This window comes from Thermobia domestica, chromosome 7 (assembly GCF_964235325.1).
Source record: "Thermobia domestica chromosome 7, izTheDome1.hap1.1, whole genome shotgun sequence".
Classification (NCBI taxonomy): Eukaryota; Metazoa; Arthropoda; class Insecta; order Zygentoma; family Lepismatidae; genus Thermobia; species Thermobia domestica.
Genome location: NC_137460.1, coordinates 153,818,806 through 153,843,357, shown reverse-complemented (window position 1 = coordinate 153,843,357; position 24,552 = coordinate 153,818,806). Strand labels below are relative to the sequence as shown.

The window sequence follows — 24,552 nt, the reverse complement described above, 5'->3', positions numbered from 1 at the left end:
GGCCTTGCCCTCTGGCCGAGTTTGGGTGTTTATATATCTTTCTTTGTGCTTCTCCAGGAAATTCAGATATTTTTGAAAGAATCCCAGAAACCACTTGAGGTGTATTGGAACAAAACCCAAGCGTCCGTCTTGAGGCTATTGGGATAACTCGATGGAGAAGTAAAAGCAACGCTGCTGTAAAAATATTTGGACACTTTCATTACTGAGCATCGGACTCAAAGGATGCCAGACCAAGAAAATCAAAACCAGTATATGTGGAACTCGTAGCAGCTTTAAGTGTGATTGGCAATTCGCAAGAATTCAATTCCAAAGTCAGACATAATGCAATGTCTCTCATTCAAAAGTTGTGCTCCTTTGAGACTATCATTGTGGCTATGATGTTTTTATTGATTTTTCAGCATACCACACCTTTATCAGACTACTTGCAAACAAAAAACTTAGACTATGTCCAAGCATGGCGCCTGATATCCTCAACTCAAGATAAGTTGAAAGAAGCTAGGGACCAGTTTGACAAAGTCTACAAAGTAGCAGAACACTTTGCAACAGAAATGTCAAATAGTATTGAAGGACTCATTTCAGATGTTCCTAGTCTAGAACAAGTTATTATAGAAACAGAATTGCCTGAGGTAAGATGTAGAAAAAGAAAGAAATGGCAGGGGAATCAGCTTCTGATGAAGTAATTGAAGACAGTAAATACAGATTTTAAGTAACAGTTTTCAACTGTGTTCTAGACCAAATTTCTAACAGCATGCAGGAACGACTTGCTGAAAATCAAAGCTTATACTTAGATTTAGAGTGTTTTGATCCTAAGAAGTTCAAGGGCTTAAGTCTGGCTTCGTTGTCACTCAAAATAATCACTGAATTAATTCCTGATTGTAAAGAGGGAAAACCTAAAGAAGAGCTTCTTTCGTTTTCATCAATATGGGAAGAGTTTTCAAATCCCCTTATGAAAACAAGAAAAGAATCAAGAAGCTTTTGAGGTTCGTACGATTGAAGATTTGATTGAAGAGGACAACTTTTCTAAAGATTTCATGGAGGATGAGGAGGAATATTTGGGGCCGACTGACGATATTATGGATTTAAGGTCTATAACATGTGATGGAGTGAAGTGCAATTGTTGCTTTAAGTGCATCCTCGATGTGGTTCTGCAGTACAATATGTACTCAAGACTATACACAGATTTATTCAAAGTTTATAAGTATCTCCTTACATTACCGGCAACACAAGCGTCCTGTGAGCGAGCATTTTTAAAGCTCAGATACATAAAAACAAGACTCCGTTCAAGACTTACAGACAGGGACGGCGCCAGAAACGTTTGATGGGGTGGGCGGAAAAAGGCGGACCTAGTTGCTGGGTGGGCGGACAATGAAAATAAGAACTGGGCAATGTAGACATTTTTTTGGCAATAATTAAGTTTCAATCTTTAAACTCTTTAGTTAGCTAAGGCTCGTACCGAAATAGGGGAGGGACAAGGATGTGGAAAACAAATGTCTTGACCTTATAGAAGATACAATTCTGGCATTTGCCTGGTGGGACTGAAGAAATGCAGAATTTAGAATGGGCTGCGGGAGTTCGTGGCTATATGCTCGACCTACCGAATTCCGCGTAACAGACACACTACCTCTACTTCTAGTTTTTCAAAACAATAATAACGGTGTGTACTGTGTAGTCGATGAAGTTCAAGACAGCTTTACCTCCTCTCCCTCCAATAGGGATGCGCACGAGACAAGATTTGTGGTTGTCTCGTCTCGAAAATGTGCTGTAAAAGTAATGTCTCGACTCGAAAACTGTATATTTCACTATTGGAAGAGGCGTGTCTCGACTCGAATTTTGTCAGGAAAATCCTGTCTCGACTCGACTCGTGCGCATCCCTACCCTCCAAGAATGCATAGAAATAAAAGAAGGTTCAAACAACACAGACTAACAGATAATATTCTACCTTTCGTTAATATCATAAAATACACAATAAGTAAGTAAAGTAAAACAAGAATAAAATAGGCTATTGCAAACATTTTTTATCTTTGAAACTATGTATCCAGGAGGGTCGAGGGAGGCCACCCCCCTAAATTTTTACTGGCCCCCTCTAAAATTTTCACAGGCTTGCAAATGAACTATAATGTGGTGATGTACTATAATATTTTTGGATCGGGCCCCCCTAACTTTCACCGGGCTGGCTACGGGCCTGTGAAGGGCTGATTACATGGTACGAACAAGCTTACAATAAACTTTTATACCTGCACTTTAATGGAGTACATTGCGTTGATTGTTATGTCCAACATCGAATAATTTTATCACATTCTCTACATTCTCTATATTCATTACAAGTTTTATTTCTACTGAAAGGAAACAAAGATCGCTTAGGCGACTGTTTGCCATACGATTTCTTACACTCTGTAAAGACACTTGCTCGGATATCATCATCATAGGTATTCTGCCTTTATTGGCAGGTCACTTGCCGCAGCTGAGAAGCTTCCATGCTCCACGATCCTCCGCTAACCTTTTCGTCTTCGCGTATGATCTTTCTGTTTTTATATCATCCATTAATTGTAGTCTCTTTCGCCCCCTCCCTCTCTTTCCCGCCACCATACCCTCTAGGACGTCCCTCATGATACAATCTCTTCTTAGGCAATGTCCCAACCAGTTTCTCTTCCTCTTCCTAATAATATCTAAAAGTGTTCTTTTCTCACCCACCATTTCTAACACACTCTCATTCGTTTTCCGCTCGACCCAACTAACTCTTTCCATTCTTCTCCACACCCACATTTCGAAGGCTTCCAGTCGATTTTCGTCACCCTTACGCAATGTCCACGTTTCCGCCCCATACAGCACAACACTCCACACGAAGCATTTTATGAGTCTTTTTCTCAACGCTGCACGACAAGAATACTGCCACTTGACACTGTCCAAACATTGAGAAATCAAAGAATAATCACAAAATACTATTTACCTGGACCTACACATCTCAAATTCAAAGCAGAATTCTTCCTACAATAACTTGCGAGGTGCTCTCACTGCCATCGGAAGAGAATATTACTACTACATAAAAAATTAGCAAGCGCCGTTGTACACCACAAGTATCACATATAACGCAAATGAACTATCCCACTGTTCGTTTCCTTCTATTTCTTTTCTAGCGGGTTGCAACTATGGTTTTCTGTATCAGTTACCCAGTAACCTTGAGAATTGAGGTGTGTGTGTGTTTTTTTTTTTTTATTTATTTATTTACAGAGTGTAGATATGTTTTAACCCGTCTAAGACACGAGAAAGAACGTTCACATGGTGAACTAGATACAGGAATGGTGACAGCAATTACGGCTAATTTTGAATTTCATGAAAAGCAATTTTGAAACGATCCATCACTTCAATAAATTGAGAAACGGAGGTAATTTTGCATTGCTTTTCCTCCTATAACGTTTCAAAACTTTTGGGAGAAGTTTCATTTCCACCTCTACACTATCGATATCACATCCATAATGACACGTACAAGTGGTTCAATTTTCTCAAATGAGAGGAAATGTTCCCTTTTAGGGTGAAGACTGCTTATTCCAGTGTAAATTGGCGTTCAGCTGTATCTGGAATTATGTTTGTAAATAAAATCATGGTTCATTGCAGAGTTAAACAGGGTCTTAGAACCTATTACATTACAATCAATAGTAATACCTATTGCTTTTGGTGTCACTTTTATCATTTTACTTCTGTTGGGGTGGGCGGATGGGTGGGCAAGGCCATTCATCGGGTGAGCGGTTGCCCACCCCCGCCCACCCTTAGTGCCGTCCCTGCTTACAGATGAACTTCTGGAATCATTGTTCTTGATGAACTCAGAATGAGACATTCTGACCAAAATAGACAACAATCTTATTATTGACTAAATGTATGAGAAAAGCAGGGAGATGCGAAGGCGCCTTCAAGCATAAAGCAGTGACTTTACTTTCATTTTCCAGTTTTGTTTTTGAATTTCTTTTTTCGTTAGGTAGGTATATAATTCTAAATTTACTTTTGTTAATTTGCAGTAAATGTTTCATGTATACTTTTTATCAACGGTTTTAAAAATAGATGAAAAATAAGTTCATGTTATGATGAACACAGCTTTAAAAGGACAGAAGTATGAAAAATAGCATAAGCCCCAAACTTAACTCAAATCTTCAGTTATAATTAGGCTGTTAACAAATGTAGCCGAAGAATTTAAACAACTGGTGAGGTTCTTGTAGTCTCAGTTAAAGTGTGCAGATTTATATAGGCCTAATATATTTAGTACTCAAAGTCCCTTTGTTTGTTTATGAAAATATTGAATTTGTATAATTCTATCGTGATTAACTGCAATAGCTACTTAATCTTTTGTTGTTTTTTGTGTACTAATTTTCCGGTGGAAGCCCCCCGGCACTTCTTTTTAATAGGAGGATACAAGGATATTCGATACAAGCGAAAGCCTCGGATAGACGGCGCCCTCCCAGAGTATGACCGCGCCCTTTTTACATAGCCAGTCCACCCCTGGTAACACTTCATAAATCATAAAGCAGCACAGAATGCAATCCAGGCCGGTAGCCAGCCCAAAAATGTAGGGGGGGGCGACCCAAAAATATTATAGTTCATCATCATATTATAGTTCATTTGCAAGCCTACCGTGAAAATTTTAGGGGGGCCCGCAAAAATTTAGGGGGGTTCAGGCCCCCCCCTGGATACGGGCCTGATGCAATCTTAGTGCATCACCACGCAATACCAACTGTATTGTCTTGAAAGTAATAATGTAATTCAGCGAATTATTATTATTATTTTGCTGTTCTTTCTAGATTTTTTAAATTCATTGTTGATAGGTCAAAATCGTAAAATCAACCAATTTTCCACAGAAAGCATGCATGCATTGTGTGCGCTTGTATGCGCCGACAACAATACGTCAACGTTATGTTTCTATCTTTGCTAAACGCCTTGCATTTAAACTTCAAATAGAAATAACTATTTATATCTCTAGATAGAACACGATTCACATGAAATTAACACGATTTATTGAGTAGAGATAAATCTATGTTTTGGTACAATTCCCGTTTCTGTGTATCACTATAAGAATAGTGACATGCGACAAAAAATTCTTTTAAGCTACTTTTTGGAAGGAATTTCCCAAAAAAATCCGTCTAGCATTTCCCTCTTATAAAATATGTCGACACTGTGTAAACATCATTGTAAAGTGTGTTTCACTGCAATTGGCAGCCTATAAACCGTGCTTATATTGTAATTACCGTGGAAATTACGTGATTATCTGCAAATAAAGAACAATTTCTGAAAATAACCTTTTTTCAAGGTCATGTGGGTGTCATAGGAAAATGGTGGATGATGGAGCCAAATTATTACATACTTGAATTCTATGTGGAAAGTTATATTAGGATCAGGTATTCTAATTTCTGTTTCAAATCTTCTTTACTAGTGATATTACAAATTTAACATTCACATAATGTGATGGATCTATCAGCCTAGGTTGGTAATGTTGTTATTTCTTTTATCTTTTGATATTTTATTCTTCTCAATTCGTTGCAAGTTAGCTAATTTATATTACAAATATCCTGGGTGTGAGAGGCTCGATAAAATTTAATGAAAAAATGTCCCGTTAACATTTTTTCAGTCTCTCGCCTTCCCTTCCCCAGGATCACAGACTGGGAAACACTCTTCTCCAGTAAGTATGCCAGAATTTTTTACTTGGAGGGTGTTCAAAATAAAAGGGGGTGCTCTCAGAATAGTGATATACATTTTTAAACAAACTCAAAGAAAACAGTATATTTTGTTACGCAACTATTGCAATACTACTACTACTACTAATAATAATAGCTCTTCGCAGTAGTAGGTTCAATAAAGGAAGTTCACATATTTGAGCATTTATTATTAAACTAAGTAATACAGTGAAACCTCTGAAAACAGACATCGGTGGAACACGAATATTTGTCCGTAAATGAGAGGTGTCCCTAAAAGGAAGGGTTGTCTCTCATAACACACCACACATATTTATGGCATGGAAGAATAAGGAAGTTTGTCCTCTTATGAAGGTGTCCACTATTGAGAGATGCCCGTTGAGAGGTTTCATTGTATTAGGAATTAGCCACCACTATTTTACCCAGTAACTACATATGAATTATTTTAATCATTTTGCAAAATTCTGCCATTACTTACACTTATTCACTCCCAGCAAGTTTTAGTGGGTGATTTTTTTATATTAATTGGAAAAAAAAATTCCCTCGTACTATGCTGAAATTTCATTCGTCCAGTAATTAATACTGTGCATAGTTGCAATTTCATTATTTTAACGTTCTAACCCTGTTGTTAACGTTAATTATTGTAATATTATTTAATCTCTTATCTCCGCTCCTGCCCCTTCCTTGTAACGCTATCGGCTCTGAATATATTTCATAAGAAAATTATTCATTGATTTAATTGTTTTCCCGAAATCCAGTTTTCCAATTTACAAATATTTTGATCTTTCTGTTTTGTCTTTTTTTAATGTAGCCTAATTTTATTAATCTGCTCAATTAATTTACGTGAATAAAAATATACTTTACAAAAAATTAAGCTAGGGACAAATGCGTTCCTGCATAACACTAGACTCAGTCTAATATATATATATATATATATATATATATATATATATATATATATATATATATATAATTCTTACTTCGATCGACCTCCATTTCTAAAAACGTTTTGACTTTACCTTTCTAACTTTTGTCCGTTGATACACCACTTGCAGAGTAGCACTGACCAACTGAATCTGGTATAGGCTTATTATTACTGTATATTGTCACATTTTTTCCTTATTGAGGAGGAAGTAGATGAATGACTGCTCAAGACGTTGCCAATTTCAGTCATCTGCATCTGTCCATCAATCTCTTTTCTCAGAAACGACCACGGAGCCCAAGAGGGTAGGTATGAGCGGGTCTGTTTTGATCGAAACACCGCCCGAAACAATGAGGTCATGTGGTTCTCGAAGCCGTACATAAGAACGAGTTGAGTTGATTTTGAGTTTAACGTCCCGTTCAGCAGCGAGGCTATATGAGACGTGGACCTACTGATTAACGTGGAATCCGAACCACATGAGCTCCCCGCCGGGAATCGAACCCGGGTCTCCCACGCCAAAGGCGCGTACGCTAACCGCTTAGCCACGAAGGAGCTTACACAAGAACGAGGTCGCTTCGTGTTTTGAAGTGAAATAAATAAATAAGAATATTTCCTTCTTTCCTAAACGCTAAACCTTTTTTTAACTTGATGTAATAAATGACCTATAAGATACCGATTCATACAACTGGATTTGGGGGAGTATTCCTTTTCCATCCAGGGGTGTGGGTAAAGAAATTTAGAGAATGTTAGGAGGGTGTATATTACTCCCTGCTCTTCTCGATGGTTTGTCATACGAAAAAAATTCATTAATTCACACGATTTGTGGCATTTTTGGTCAATTTATTTACTTTGGTTTAAACTATTTTTTTTTTTAGCACCTCGTTTAACCCTATTCAAACTGCAAAGGCAAAATGTTACAGACGAACATTTTCCGACCATACTCTTGTTGATAAATGCAGTCATCAGTGGTACATGAAGAATTTCATCAAGGGGGTTCAAGTTACCAAGTTCATATAGTTTCAGGATTTTTGTATACATAACGGGTTACAACTAAAAATCTGCACAAAATGTGCGGATTCATAAAATAAAACCTATTGACACAGTCATCTCTATTCTTTGGTATGTTGATAGTACACTCTTTGTCTAATTCACAATATGTTTGCTTTCTTTCAGATGCGAAGTAACTGGTGGAAAATGGCGTCAAAGTAAGAAGTCCTCCGTGCACGCATTGTAAATTTCCATGAAAAACATCATCAATTGGGGAAATCATATTGTGTGAAACACTTTGCTGCTGAAGGTGTGCCAAAATGATCAATTTATGCGATACTTAAATCCGGAACAATAGAAAGAAAAGTAGGAAGTGGTTGAAAGGCAGCAATTATGACGAATAAAAATAAACAAAGACTGAAAAGGATGTTTGACAAGAAAGACAACATCAGTCAGAACGACGCAGCAAAAACATTTAACTGTTGACAACAATACATATCTAAAACATTAAAATCAATGGGAATAAAAGCATGCAAAAAGGAAAAAAAACTCCATCTTATACAGACACGCAAATAAAAACTGTGAAATCAAATTGTCGTTGGATGGTCAGAAATTACAAAGGAAAATCGTTTGTTTTGGATGATGAAAGTTACTTTAGCCTTTCTAAATCCCAAATGCCCGGAAATGGCATTTATTATTCCTCAGACAAGCAACACACTCCTTCTAATATAAAATATAAAGGCAAGCAGAAATTTGAAAGCAAAGTGATGTTTTATTTAGTTGTATCGGACAAAGGTGTGTCGCAGCCTTATTTCAAGCCTAGTGGGTTAGCAATCAATCAAGATGAGTACGTGAAGCAATGTCTTCAAAAGATCTTAGTTCCCTTTATACGAAATAATCATTCTGACAATAATTTTATTTTCTGACCTGACAAAGCCAGCTCTCATTATGCGAGAAAGGCTCAGGAGTACCTCATGTCCCAAAACATCCCTTTTGTGCCCAAAACCAAAATCCAACTAACTTGCCCCAGTGCCGCCCAATCGAAGATTTTTTTAACAATTGAGTGACAAGGTGTACAAACATAATTGGAAGGCAAAAACTGTTCAACAGCTTCAAAGAAGAATACGCAAATGTTTAAAAGAAATTGACCCAACTGGCGTCCAAACAGCCAGTGCGTCTATTCCAACACGTTTGCGGACTGTAGCTGATCACGGACCATTTGCAATGTGTCATTAGCATTTTCTTTTCTGCCTATGTATATACTGTAAATAAACATTAAAACATAGTTTCTATTTGTCATCTGGTTGCTTTTATCTTACCTCACATTTTGTGCAGATTTTTAGTTGTAACCCGTTATCTTAATGCGGTAAATGTATCTTTATTTTCATATCTTGTTGAAAGAGGGGGAAGGGAATCTCAAAATCACACTTGCGTATGCTACTGATTCTCACTAATTAGTAAGAATTACAGATATATATATATATATATATATATATATACTATGTGATCAAAAGCATTCGGACACCTGGCTGAAAATGACTTACAAGTTCGTGGCACTCTCCATTGGCACTGCTGGAATTCAATATGGTGTTGGCCCACCCTTAGCCTTGACGACAGCTTCCACTCTCGCAGGCATACTTTCTATCAGGCGCTGGAAGGTTTCTTGGGGAATGGCAGCCCATTTTTCACGTAGTGCTGAACTGAGGAGAGGTATCAATGTAGGTCGGTGAGGCCTGGCACGAAGTCGGCGTTCCCAAAGGTGTTCTAAAGGATTCAAGTCAGGACTCTATGCAGGTCAGTCCATTACAGGGATGTTATGGTCACGTAACCACTCCGCCACAGGTCGTGCAGTATGAACAGGTGCTCGATCGTGTTGAAAGATGCAATCGCCATCCCCGAATTACTCTTCAACAGTGGGAAGCGAGAAGGTGTTTAAAACATCAATGTAGGCCTGCACTATGAGAGTGCGATGCAAAACAACAAGGGGTACAAGCCCCCTCCAAGAAAAACACGATCACATCATAACACCACCACCTCCGAATTTTACTATTGGCACTACATACGCTGACAAATGACGTTCACCGGGCATTCGCCATAACCACACCCTGACATCGGATCGCCACATTGTGTACCGTGATTCGTCACTCCACACGTTTTTCCACTGTTCAATCTTCCAATGTTTACGCTCCTTACACCAAGCGAGGCGTCGTTTGCCATTTACCTGCGTGATGTTTGGCTTATGAGCAGCTGCTCGACCATGAAATCCAAGTTTTCTCACTTCACGCCTAACTGTCATAGTACTTGGAGTGGATCCTGATGCAGTTTGAAATTCCTGTGTGATGGTCTCGATAGATGTTTGTCTATTACACTTTACGACTCTCTTCAACTGTCGGCGGTCTCTGTCAGTCAACAGACGAGGTCGGCCTGTACGCTTTTGTGCTGTACGTGTCCCTTCACGTTTTCACTTCATCACATCAGATACAGTGAATCTAGGGATGTTTAGGTGTGTGAAAATCTCGCGTACAGTCTTGTGACACCCAATCACCTGCCCACGTTCGAAGTCCGTGAGTTCCGCGGAGCGCCCCATTCTGCTTTCTCACGATGTCTAATGACTACTGAGGTAGCTGATAATGAATACCTGGCAGTACGTGGCAGCACAATGCACCTAATATGAAAAACTTATATTTTTGGGGGGTGTCCGGATACTTCTGATCACGTAGTATATATCAACACAAGAGAATACACACTGACCACTCCTTAAAATAAAGAAAATAGCTTACTATTGAGGAAATTACCCAATAGGTTATATTAATTTGTTTTTAAAGAAGACAAAACTGCACGTTTTATAGCAACTTTATGTAACAAAATACGTATGTTCACTAACAAGTTACATTAAACAAAGTTAAACCAAACAAAAAACAATGAAACTCGTACTTTTTACAAAGTAAATTCAACGTACCGCCCACCATCAGATATAATGGAGAAACATACGTAAAACTTCAACGTTCTTCCAGGTATACATACATACTTTTACACCATCATCAATATCGTTACGTCTACCTATATAAAATCAACTGGCAAATAATGCAATTCGAAGAGTACTGGCCTACTTTCGCAACAACTCAAGCACCAAGCATATTTAAATGCTTTTTTCATCTCTTATCTGATGCTTTCCATATGACTTTCCTAGGATATAGAATATATTATATGGTGCATTGCTATCCCTATTAAAGCATTTATAGTTACAAACGTGTTATAGTCTCTATATGAGACAAAATTCTGTTTTAACACTATTATATGCATGTTCCTCATTACATAATGTAATATAATCTCAAGTTACATATTCATAGCACTAATGAATTCGACTTAAACCAGTTGCAATACCATATCTACCAAAGGAGACAAAACATTGTGTATGGCTAACAACTAAAATATACATGATGCAGAAATATATATATAATATGCAACCATATATAAAATATTCTAATTCAGGACTATAACAAATTTTAAAAAGCTAGGTAAATATGTAAACTCTTTTAAAAAGGCTATACTACGAAAGAAACCGATCTTATGAATAGGCCTATATATTCGAAAAAACAAATTCCCTGTTAATTTTCTCTGTCGATGTCAGTCTTGAATCACGCCACTAAGGTTCGATATATTAAGTTACAAATTATAATTCATAACATTGAAAGACTTCGAAAATTATCTTCCTTTCATCATTCATCTTAGGAGTTTAATTTCTTAAAGTTATCACTATAGATAATCTAGTCTTTGTTATACTAAGAAATATTGAAAACTCACCACTCACTTTAAGAGAAGTCATTAATATTGCAGTCTCTTCAAGAATACTGCTTGAGTTTTATAATGGAATAGAATCACGGATGTACTCTGGAAATCCAAAGTTGTATTACATGATTACCAGACAAACTGCTATGTCAAGGAGTTAACCGCGAGTTTCAAGAATCCTTGAGAGACACGCGTTTACGCCCGCTAAATAATTGCCTCTGTACATCATTTTTCGCTCAATAATTCCATATTAGGCGAGAAACTATGTACAAGAAATGAGCCAACTAATCACCAATGAAGAGCGAAATAGCTGAAATGATCTCCCATACCATCTAGAAGCAACACATCAATTTCTGCCTAGTTGTATGTACCAACTGGCACGAAACAAGCTTCGAACATAGAAGCATTCACGGTGAGAAGGCTCCTATATCACTACTATTACAGCTGTTTAATCCATGTTATTTTCATTTCAATACATCTTTCCGCAAAAGTCCTACCTTTAGGGAAATTCAAGAAAAATAATTAATACGATTACTTTAGCGTCAACTTGCGTATTAATATAGCAAAACATACTGTCAGGTTTGTCTCTCTTTATATAAAAACATACCGAGAAATAAATCTCTCAGATTGGACAACAATACAAGAAATAGTTTCATGGGAGACTTCATTTCTGTATTAATTCATAATTTATTTTCAACATACCAACAGCAGTAGCTTCCAAACTTCAATATATAAAAATATATCGTTTACATTATTTGCAGTTGCAAAACTTTTTTAATACACTTAAAAAAAACTGAGATCAATCCAATTTGCTGTAAACAAAAAAAGTGAGATCCCTAATTACCAAAACTGTCAACCATTTTCCACAGCCGGAACAGTTTTACTAACTGGGGTTAAAAATTAGTTTCATACTGATAAGTACATTGTATTCAGACCTTTGAACAGTACATAATGCTTGTGTTTTCTAGAGAAAAGTACAAACAATAGAACTATTTTATTCCTTGAGAACAATATTTCAAAATTTAAACTGGATAGATTAGAATTTAGCACGTCAAGCCTATTGATTTCATAGTTAATATGGAAAGCATCAACCACTTAGCATCTCGATAGAGCAGCTTTAACCATGCTAATTTCTTGACACTTTACTTCAAGAACACGCGTGTTTCACGTTTTAGTAAAATTAAAATTGTGACACAATATCCAATGTTCAAACTGCTGTCAAGTTATAACTTGACTACGAACGCTACATACATTTCTTCCAGCCATTTTAGCGCGTTTGCGATTGTGTAGTCTTTTGACAATTTTTAGCACTTTTTCACTACCATCACTTGCACAGTGAGTGCACCACATTCGAACGACGTATTGAAGAGGAGGGTATGGGAAGGCATTATTCGCCTCAAACAAATTATTTTTATGCTGTATAAGATCACCACCTTTGCTATGTAATTTGCCATGGAACCAGATTTCATACATCAAAAGAATTGGAATACCTATTTTTGGTGAGATTAGGACAAGAATCCCGAAGAAGAGAGCTGGGTGTACAAAACATCGTCCACTTTTACGAGACTTAGTAGTAGTACGAATCGTTGCTTGTGTAAACGAGTAGCAATCGTATGTGGCTCTCACAATGTCTTGCGGACTTTCACAGTCACTATGTAGATCCTCTGGAAGGGACACGTTATGTTCAAGAAAAAATCGTGGCACTTGAAATGGCTTCTTCTTTTCACTGTTTCCTGGGTGCCACGTGACCTCAGGTTCACCAGTTTCTGCATTAGTTGTCAAAGTCACTTGAGTTTGCTCTGACAGATCCTCCTGTTTCATTTCACCTGTCTCGTCATCCAAAGGAACATGCTGGGCCTCACCAGTCTCGTTGTCTTCCACCGAGTTGGAGTCAAAACTATTCAATGAACTTCCAGACGCCATGTTGGAGGGATCAACAAGTTTACGACAATTAAAGCTCTCCAAATCTAAAAAGAAAAAGAAAATGCAATGTTAAACACCGATTTAACACAATCATGTTGTTAAAAAATAAAATATGAGTTAATATTGAGAAATAATTCGGTCCATTTATGTATATGGATACCAAATTTCAATGTTTGATCTCATGAAACTGACGCCAAACGAACTACTACTAATACAAGAAAGAGAAAGAAACTATTTGCAATAATCCTATGTGTTTTCCATGTTTATACATAAATAGTTTCCAAAATACAGAGCAAGTTATTCTGGCTAAAGATCAGTTTGAAAAAGATTTCGCGAAGTACTCATCCCTCTGTTCGATCTTCTGTAAACCTATGGCATTTAAGAAACTAGAAACTACTCAAATGTATACACGAAGCTGAAATGATCGATGTTAACTCGGACGCACGAAATATTGGAGGAAAGATTGGTTGAAGAACATTACTAGGTAAGTAATTTGAGGAATACAGTGTGTTCTGTACGTTTGGTAAGCATTAATTAATGAACAATGTTAACTTTAAAATCGAAGATCTTGTATACTTAAGGGCACGTAACTGAATATATTGTCAATTATTCCCGAGGCTCGTAGCAATGATGAAACTTACTAATTGATATCCATCGAAAGATTCGGCTTTAGCCTCGTATAGACGTTTTAAATGTAATCCTAGGCTCAACACAGTTCAGAAAAATTATGATGTTATGTCTCAAGTAGGATCACTACAACACGATATTGCTAACTATTAAATTACACTCAAGAATGTGTCTAAATATTTACTAATGCCGAAATTTTCAATGGAAACCCCCATTTTGGTCAGTGGTTTATTTATTTGCATAAGGGATAGTCCAGATCAATTCAGGCAGTCAGAGAAAAAAAAAAATCTTTACCTTGATAATCTCAGATGTTATTGAATTTAACAGATGTTAAAATTCGGGACAAGTAAGAAACACGTATTTCTTTGATTCGGATATGCAAATAGCACACCTCACTCCCCTGTGGCCCCGTCACAAGATATTTTACGCTCAGTCCTCTCCAAGAAACACCCCTACAACGCAGTCAATTGACAGGATCTTCACAAAAGCTACAGGTACTGTCGGACCCACAAATTTGGTGAACTGCTTTCTTTCTTTGCTTAAGAATTCGAAATTTCGGGTTACAGCATGAGAACTTAAGTCACATTTCCAAATTAGAAAGGAAAAAAACGGGGACAGGAAGAAAAAGGAGTGAGAGACTAAATGTGATAGGGGGCTTAGAAAGAAAAAGTAATGAAAAATCTTCCGTTTCCCACAAAGTAATGAAAAAGAACAAGAAAAACTTATCTTTTCTTCCTAGAAGAGGAGAAAGTAGACTTTTCTTTCATTTCGTTCCACTTCCTTAGTTTCCCGGAAGAAAAAAAAAAAAAAAAAGGAGGCCAACTCCATTGGGACGGCGGGGAGAGCACAACTCCAGGTTCTTTGATCTCCTCCACATCTTTCTCCTAATCGTTTTGATCAGTAAGTTATTGTCTTTCAAATAAAGACATTTTAATGTTTTGCAGATAATCAAACATGGAAATGGTGCTTGATTTTTAGCAGCCTGTATCTCGGGCCAGAATTTCTTCCGGACAAAACTTATTTTGTCCTGAAATTGAACACATTCAAAAATCCGGGGCACAGCTCACCTCCATTATGAGTAAAGATAGAATGGAAGCTGGACATGTGGTTTCAAATCTAAAAGGATAGGATTTTCCAATCGCATCAGCTGTTCAGATCCTTCAGTGATAAGGCGTCCTATGTTAAATGAGAAAGTAACGTTTCCATTTCAGCAGATTGTTCGAACAGAATGTAAGGGCTCACAAAAATGACACAGTGAACGTGCACACTGTTGTGTGTGAGAACCTACAACACCTCAAATCTGTTTCCCAATAATGCCGTACGGTATGATGAGGGCCAAACAGAACAACTTACTGGTAACGTAGGATGTATTACCAGTATGGAGCTCAGACGGTAGATGCGACTGGAAAAATGCAATCAATTTTGACTGAAAACCGTCTCTTTCCAACAGCTTAGTGTATTTGAAGTTATTACGTTTGCTACGAACTTTTCTGGTTATTACAAGTAAGCTTCGGATGCTGTTAGTTTTAATGAGTATGCAGGGGCCGTGTTTATTGTGAACAATCAGACAAGGTGTTGGGAAATTACAACAAAAGAAAAGTGTTACTATGTATCATGAATAATGTGCTTCTGAGTTGTAGGAATGGAGCCACACGTGGCTGAAGACATTGATATTTAGGCAGATGAGCCAAGAGTGGCAATCGATATATTAGGTTTAACGTAATGCCAAGAGTGGCTTACGTTATTGAAATATTTTGCAGACTACAGAAAGATTCCTGTATAATTAGTGACTTGTGGTTGTAGTATAAGCCAAATCAAGGTTGAATGTAAAAAGACAGTAGTATCGACATTCATTGGTTAACTCTAGTTGATTATAGAATTAGCTGAAGTAATACCTTACTTCTTTTAGATACAAAAAGTAATCTCCACTACCCTAACGCATGCTGAAATGGTTTTCCATTATATAATAGAAGCCATGAAATGGAGTTCAAACAATAATACATGTTTATGTAAGTAAATATGCCGATGACGAAAAAGAGGGTTCCAACTGAAAATTTAGGCATTAATAAAAATGTTGACGAATTCCTAAGTTTAATTTAATCGTTACAATCGCGGGTCAGTTTAGTTTCTTCAGTAGATACAGCTACTATTGCATCCGGTTTTAATGTTTCAGCACTCGACGTCTTTCCTCTAACCTTATTAACTAAATAACAACGTAAGTTCAGCGTATTTATTGAGCTCCTTAAAATAACGGAGGACTATAAAAGATCAGTCACATCCATTCGATCAGTGAAACTGTTTCTATATTTCATTTTACTTTTAACATTAAATTCTACAAGTGTTTAACAAAATAAATAAAAATTGTCTAAAGACGATCAGGATCAGATTTCTGGGCCTTCGCCATGTATGTCGTCCCTCGGCATTCAAACTACCCAGGAAATTGAGGAGGAAGAAAAAAATGAGGAATTTTATTGTATTAGCGTCTACAGGTCTAGTAATTTTCTTTAAAATAAGGAGGTCCAGACACATCCCTTGCGTATATCACTATTATTATTATTATTATTATTATTATTATTATTATTATTATTATTATTATTATTATTATTATTATTAACACAGCCACACACACACAAAAAAATGAAAGTTCTATGTACCGGACCACACGGTATAGATTCGATGTATTTTGTTACACAGAACCTAAATTTCGAAATCCCAGGACGATCGATCGTGTCAATTTTGTTTTATGGGCGAAAAGCGTCTGTGCTGTCTTATGTTCACTCATGTCAAAAAAGATTGTCGCATATCTATAACTGTCTTCTTGTAAGAACATAATTTGATAATGATTTTGCAGGGTACTTTTAATATTGATACTATGTGTATAATCGGGAAATGTATATTTGTGGTAAATTTCACAGGAAAAGAATTATAAATACGAAAATTAGAATGAGTGAAACAAAATGTTGCTAAATGGACAAGTAAGTTTTATTTTCGTTTTATTGTTCTTATTTATTGCTCCTTTGACATGAAATTTTCCACATATATGTCTTTGCCGATTATACACATACTATAAAAATAACATTGTAAGAAATATCGGGCGAATTCGTTATCAAATTACATTCCTACAACAACATATTTATAAACATGCGACAATAATTTTGGACATGAGTGTACCAAAATTCGCTCAAATATTTCGCCTATAAAAAAGAACTGACACGGTCGATCGCCTTAGGGTTTCGAAATTTGGGTCGTGTGTACCAAAATACATCGAATCTATGCCCTTGGGGGTCCACTGCACATATGTTTTTTGTATGTTTGTCTTAACGTATATTGTTCCTGTGCCAAATCCCTCAAGTTAGCGCTTTTGTGCGTGTGTCGTTGTGTAATCATAGGATTTATTAGTTTTCAAATGTATACGTTACAAAATACTCTCCAAGAACATGAATTAATCACTGCAAAATTATTTTGGGGCAGGAGGAGGCAGAGTAATTTTGCACTCAAAACAACAATTACGTTCCTACCTTCAATGAATCACAATTTAGGCAGACGGGAGAGAGAGAAAATGGAGCTTCCACCCTTTCCCACATACAATTTCGAAACTGATTAAGATCTTTCAAGGTATCTGCTTGAGGAACTTCATTCATAGTCTAGAGATTTTCATCCTGCGACTGGGAAGCGCACACACCTAAATTCATTAAATTTAAATTTATTAACTATCTATCTGGAAAAAAATAACCTCTCTTTTCTCTTCATAGTATAAGCATTCGCTTACTACAAAACAATGAAAATCTTTACCATCCGAAAACTACACCTTCCTCTTGTTTAAACTATCGACGCTACTAGCACACGAAATTAGTTTCTGAGTACAGATATAAATAATAACGTGTCTGTCACTCGCTTGTTACTACAGCGTGCCGTTTATTACCATAAACACGTTTCTGATTACCGCTGAAAATCTCTTCTCATCGTATACTAAGTTTGAACCTTTAATATTGAAAATGAAACGAAATCTTTCAGTTTTACGTCCCACGGTTATGCCGGTTAGGCCAAAGGAGACGGTGATTATGAGAAATGAATCAAATGGTGGAATGAAGAAAATGGAAGGAAACGGGAGAACCTCGAGGAAACCCACGCACACGGTGTTTGTCCACCATAAAGTTCACTTGGCGGGGGCTGGGATCGAACCCGGGATCCCAAGCACCAGAGGTGAACGCTCTACCACTGAGCCACCGCGGCCCCCTTTTATCATTGAGTGCGAGTTCGTGATCTCGGACTTTATTAGTTACTATGCTATTTACTTTCAAACAGTAGTTTTGGTAATACCTAACGAAAAGGATTGCTTAGCAAAATAAATCATACTGTGATCGCCCCCATACCCAGTGTTTGAAACTGAAATACATACCTATGTACTTATCGTTCAAAGTATTGAACATTAAGAACCTCGTGGATACAGTTTTTAAAAATTAAGTACACGTGCGTTCTTAATGCAATATGCTTTTCTAAGCAATCTTTCTTTTAAATATTACCATACTTAATATCTGGAAGTGAATAACTCACTAACTGATGAAAGTCAAAGATCACGCACTCACATTCGACAATCAACATTCAAACCTAAATATATAGGCCTAAAAAAGCTGCCGAACTATAGATTTCCTGTTATTACACCGTAGCAGCACCACAGAAGAAAATAAATAATTATACTACATGTCAGGGGAAACTTCTAACTTAAGCTCAAGGTAGAGTAGGCACAAGTTACGGATTAAGTGCCGTATCACCGGACCAATTTTAGAAAATTTACTGGATGAATTGGAGAAATTATTTTGGTTTGTGAGGTGAAGGGAAGGCGAGGTGAATAGCTGAAGTTAAGAATGATTTTTATGTTGGAAACGACACTATATATGAAGGCGGAAGTGGCTATTTGGCGGAGAGGTACACTTACTATAATTTATGGGGAAGACAATGTGGAATTGATGCGTAAATGACAAGATTCTGTCATATCATGTGAGTTTTATCGAGTTATACGAAAAATAAGGAGTGTCAGTTTTTGAAACTGTGTGAAAGGTGCGTCTACTAAATAGGCGAACATTTATCGTAAGTGTGGAAACGAAACTACAGAAAAGAAGAAAATTAACTAAACCTAATCGAATCTAACCTAATTTAGCACATTGTGGCACTCCTTTGCATGGCATTTATCTCCCCCAAAGCTGTTCAACACTCCTCGTTTATGCGTATACTCACCACCTCTGACGCGCCTGCTCCATAGGAACACACACCCTCGCTTACACTCAGGATCCCCGGCCCCCATGGCTGCCCCGACTCGGTTATATAGCACTCGGTGATTTTTAGTGGCCAACTAGCACAAGCTGGTTCCTGTTCTATGCTAGGCCATACGTCTACATTGTGTTTCGAACAATAATCACTACCACGCAAACCAGTTTCACAAATTAGTATTTTGAGGGGAGAAACTAAATATTCCTTTTTCCTCCCCAAGTTTTGTGTGGTCCGGCGATACAGCAGTAATGCCCAAGTTAATATCTTTATTCAACCGAAAATATTACAAATTCAGCATCATCGTAATCCTCAAATAAACTTGTTCTTTCTCTGATCATATTGCTCGCTAAATTCCATCATAAACATCTTCACTCGAATCACTGGCAAACATTAATTGTCTCAACCTCCTCACCATTATCCTATCTTGCCGGAATTCACATTTTACTCGCGGATTTTGAATTTACTAACTAAAATTTGGCAGAATAGATAATATCCCAAGAGTAGATTTACTCGGAGTTGGGGTTAAATTCCAAAGTTGGGCGTCCGTTTCCAGCGAAATTTTTAAAATTTACAGGAAATATATGGATAATTTGATCGTTTGTGTGCTTGATAATATATAAGAGTCTCGAAAAATCTGTTTATTTGTTATATATAAGCGGTTATAAACATGGGACTATATGGCGAGCGGAGGGAACTACTTGGCGCAAGGTAACTGAACACTTGCATTGTGGGAAAGAAACGAGCATTTATGTTACCAACATGGCGAATGTACAAGGGCAATGAACTAGCAGTTTTAACATTTGTGAAGGAATACATTGATAATGAGCAAAATCTTTTAAAAGTTTGTTAAGAGCACGGATTAATGAACCTAATAACAAATTGCAGAAAGTGTGGAAAGGAGATAACAGTGAAAAAACTTGACGAAAGCGGACGCCCAACTTCGGAATATATGCCCGGAGTTGCGCCAAGAAACATAACTGTGTCCTACTCCTGATTAAATACATATTTACTCCAGAGTAACGGCTTAATCTAGTGTGGAGAAACTCGTCCCATGGGTATTAAATCCCCCTCTACTATCTCAATACTAAATATGACAGTAAAACTGATGAAGTTTATCATTTTGTAGTCTATTTGGTGCTGGTTTAGTTTTGGCACACCACATTTTGGAAAAGTTACAGGTAAAATTCAATACTTTGTATGAAAAGACATTCATATGATACACATTTCTGCAGGCGACAGAAAAAATAGGCGTACAAAGTAATACAACTGTATTTTAGGTTTGCCAGTGTAGGGTTACTAGTGTAATGATTTATACTACGAAGGCCTAGAGTACAAAACCATTACACGTACTTTACTACGGATACAATACCATAGTATTCATGTGCACCTCTTAAGTGAACATGAAACATGATTGTATTAGATACTATTTTCCACCGGCGGTGTGTATCTGCACAGTGTACAGAAGCTGTATTTCATGTTTACAAGTGAAGCGATACTAGTATTAAACCATAACAAGTATTATTGAAACTGTCATTGCCAATACTTTTTTTTTTTTTTTTTTTTTTTTTTAACTATTCTCGCTTACGCATAAACTCGCCGCTGCTGACGCGCCTGCTCCTTCCGGATGCACACCCTTGCTGGCTATCCAGCTTCGCCCTGCCTCGACTCGGTTAGATAGCATTCGGGCTTTATAGTTGTCACCTAACAGATTGGTTTCTTCTCGCACTGTGGTTTTTATGCCATACATCCGGACACTGCAATCGTAAAAGAACTAATTTTTCAAAAATTACTTCTGGTACCTTCTTTGGATTTTATGTATGCTAAACGGGGTAACGTTATTTCGTCCAGCGCAAATCTTTTGGTGATGTAAGAAGAAAATTAGTGAACGAATTATAATTTTTCAACAACTGTTTCGAGTGGTATCCCAAAAATAACCCTGCATGTTCTATTAACTTTCTTTTCTCTTTGCCCAGTTTCCTCTTAACACTTTTCCACTTGTTCTTGTCCAAAAGTTTGGGTTGGACATGTCACCCCCAGCCCCCTTGACTGTGTCTCCGACTTTACAATGGTACGGTAATAAGACTTCCTTATCTCCATTATTACAAAGAAAAAAACAAATTTCATATAATGACAACGTTTAATACCCATACTTATCGACCTCAATCTTTTTCATTATTAGTTCTCTTAAAACAATAAAATAATCAATCATGGAATAAAACTGCGCAATTTGGAGACGCAAACTGGTAATTATCCATAGAACAGAATGTATTTCATAGAGGATTAAATGTATTATTTTCAAAACTAGGTATGTTACGTAGTAATTTGTGAACTTTCTCTTCTCTAATACAAAAATCGAAAGAGAATAAGTCTTTTCACAATTCGTTGTGTTTACATCGATGTTAGTCCATCATGTATCACTGTTAGAAAATAAAATTCCTCTGGAAATCATTAACTGATACTCACTCAGTTGCACATAGAGTACACTACAACATCACAATTAAAATTTCCACAACTTTGTATGCACTATCCATTAATTTCACTTTGCTTTCTACTGTTGCCTCACAATATGGCCACCACTCACAGCAAATAACCAACCAACCACGTATTGACCTCACCGCTCTCTTCTGCGAATGTCGGCATACAGATGATCACGGGACCGAGATTTCAGCAGTCTGCGCGTCAGGTGGTATCTGCTTGTTGACGTAATATAGCCACGTGGATCTGTTATTTGCGAATGGACTCTCTCTAAATCTCTCACAGCGACAAAGCCGCAAGGAAGTAATTAAAAAGTTTAAATCAAATCCAGCAACACTAGAAGACATCAAGATAGAAAATAAAAGTACGTACCAAATACATCCGTTGCATTTACAGTCATCTTCTCAACTGTCTCAAATGCCTTATGACATATCTCACTCTATGATAATTGTATCGACAAACTTTTTAAGATGTGATACAGTTTCTAGGAAAATACGTTTTGTACAAAAACAAGTAATAAATCATACGACGAGCTTATCAACATTTTGATAATCATTGGATAAGATATATGTGCATGTGAAATACAAATGCTCATTTCAAAAATATATACAAGAATACAAGTTGTATGGTGCTATTATTGTTTCATTGTGCTTAATTATACAATAAACATCGTGATCATTATCTTCGTAAAGAAGAGTACGATCTAAGTAAGCAAGACCACAAAAGAGAGCGTAGTGTCTGGTCTGAGTATACATAGGAATCTACACGTGTACAGATATTTGCATCAAGTTGATATTTTTTGCAGATATTCTTATAATTATTACAAAATTTTTGAACGGCCCCTAAATTGAGTATTCGTATTTTTTACAGAATAAGCGCATTATACTGAGTTACGTGATAGTTTTGGTTTGGACGCTATATGTAGTTCTCCAGATATAAGGCTTACACACACACACACACAAAAAAAAAAAAAGATTGAATGAAATATATTGGATTTTTTGGATCAAGGGGCACAAAACTTTTAGACGGCTCCAAAATCGATTTTTTTTTTTTTTTTTTTTTATTACGGAATAAGCACATCATACTGAGTTAAGTGATAGTTTGGGTTGGCTACACTATATGTAGTTCTCCAGATATAAGGCTTACAAGAACATTTTTGGTTTAAATATAATGGATCTTTTTTAATCAGGGACCCCCTCAAAATTTCGAACGATCCCTATCGAGTTTTCGGGTTTTTATTATTATTATTATTATTATTATTATAACGGATTAAGCACATCATACTGAGTTAGGTGATAGTTTGGGGTTAGCTGTACTATATGTAGTTCTCCAGATATAAGGCTTAACAAGACAATTTTTGATGGAAATATATTGGATCTGTTGATCCAATGATCCAATAAATATTAACTATGTTGAGGTATATATAAGTTACAAAAATCATGCTTGTTCTGAAAATATACGTATGAAATTAAATGCTTGAATCTCTTTTGATGAAATCCTGTTCACAGTACCATCTAGCTTATTGTAAGCACTTGTATAAGCAATTGAAATTCTTTATTATGAAATCGTAATATTTATTTAAAATCAAAATATACTTTTTTTAAAAAAAAGTTTTTATTGCTATTTACTGGAGGCTTCTGTCACCTACTGACTATAAGAACGATTTTCGATTTGTCTTACTGTATGCATGATAATTTTATGGAGAGAGAGAAGAACACATTCTTAGGAAGGTGTTTCACTTGGTAGATCCCTAATGGAGATCGTTGTCTCTTCCGTGGGACAACGAATATGAAAGAGGTTCAGTTTCACTTCCCGGATAATACTTAGCATATTTCTCTCAGTCCTACCTAGTCCATTGTTTGACCTTCTCACACAAAGCTAATCTGCATCTAGTTCCTTTTTGAGCATGTGATCTTGAAAACTATGAATATATGAATGGATAATATGACAGTTCCTTTGCTTGACATCTCGTCTGTTATATTGTAAGTACGTTATCAATTAAATTGATGTTTAATAATATTACGTATTGTCTTATGTGGTTATGGTCTTTAGGCTACAGAAGACGAACGGGAAATCAAATCAGTGATTGGTAGTGAAATGGTAGATGAAGCAGGATGAATTCCGCAATATAGTGTATAACAGGGGGAAATTTGTCCAGATAGGGAGACAAGTACAGAAGCACAAGAGAGTGTTTTTGTATTTCAAGTTAAATGAAAGAGAAGAAACATGTCCAACCCTGTATACGTGTTTTAACTCCATCGAAAGACTTACTGCTTTGTCATTTACAAACAGACGTCTCTCTCAAACGAATCCAGGTTTTGCTACTAAATTTATTCGGTTGTATTCAGTCATTCTGACGCGTGACTAGCGCCATACTAGAGTTCGACTAACAGGCCCTTAGTTTGAGCTAATCACACGCGAAAATGACTGAATATGGCCCATTGTTTTTAGACTTAGAGAGAAAACAAACCTTTGAATTTATGTCTGACGAAAACAGGAACGTAACGAAACAAATCATACATAATAGTTTACAACTGTTTTATTATTTACAATATTAATATTTACATATGAAAATATTTGTTCTACCCTAGCGGTGCCCACCTCCCCCAAGTGCTTTGGCGCAGTCTGGAAATTTACCATTCTCTTATCCCTCTAAAAATGTATTGGAGCTACTTTATTTGGTAGTTTCTCCCTACTTTTTAGTAAAATCAGTTTTTCACTTAACGCTACAATTGTATCCTTTCAATCAAAGGAGATTTTTTTTTTTTTTTTTAGTTCTACGTCCTACACTTGTGCACCGAAAGTGAAGGAGACGTGACGGTGGTAAGGAGTGAAATGGTCGAATGAAGAAAGTGAGAGGAAACGGGAAAAAACCCAGAAAAGCTG

The 24,552-nt window shown here is 36.7% G+C and overlaps 1 protein-coding gene across 2 annotated transcripts; it reads right to left on the bottom strand.

Annotated features, from left to right (window-relative positions):
- Positions 1-10,421: 10,421 nt before the first annotated feature.
- On the bottom strand, positions 10,422-22,143 carry LOC145690504 (uncharacterized). 2 transcript variants are annotated; one of them, XM_081765451.1, is made up of 2 exons: positions 22,039-22,143; positions 10,422-13,340 (listed from the first exon to the last, which is right to left on the bottom strand). In XM_081765451.1, exons 1-2 carry the CDS (start codon positions 22,064-22,066, stop codon positions 12,592-12,594), a joined length of 777 nt encoding a protein of 258 aa, XP_081621577.1. In that variant the 5' UTR covers positions 22,067-22,143; the 3' UTR covers positions 10,422-12,591. The 2 variants fall into 2 exon arrangements, with proteins under 2 accessions (XP_081621577.1, XP_081621578.1); XM_081765452.1 differs by lacking the exon at positions 22,039-22,143 and adding an exon at positions 21,655-21,860.
- Between the last annotated feature and the right edge of the window lie 2,409 nt (positions 22,144-24,552).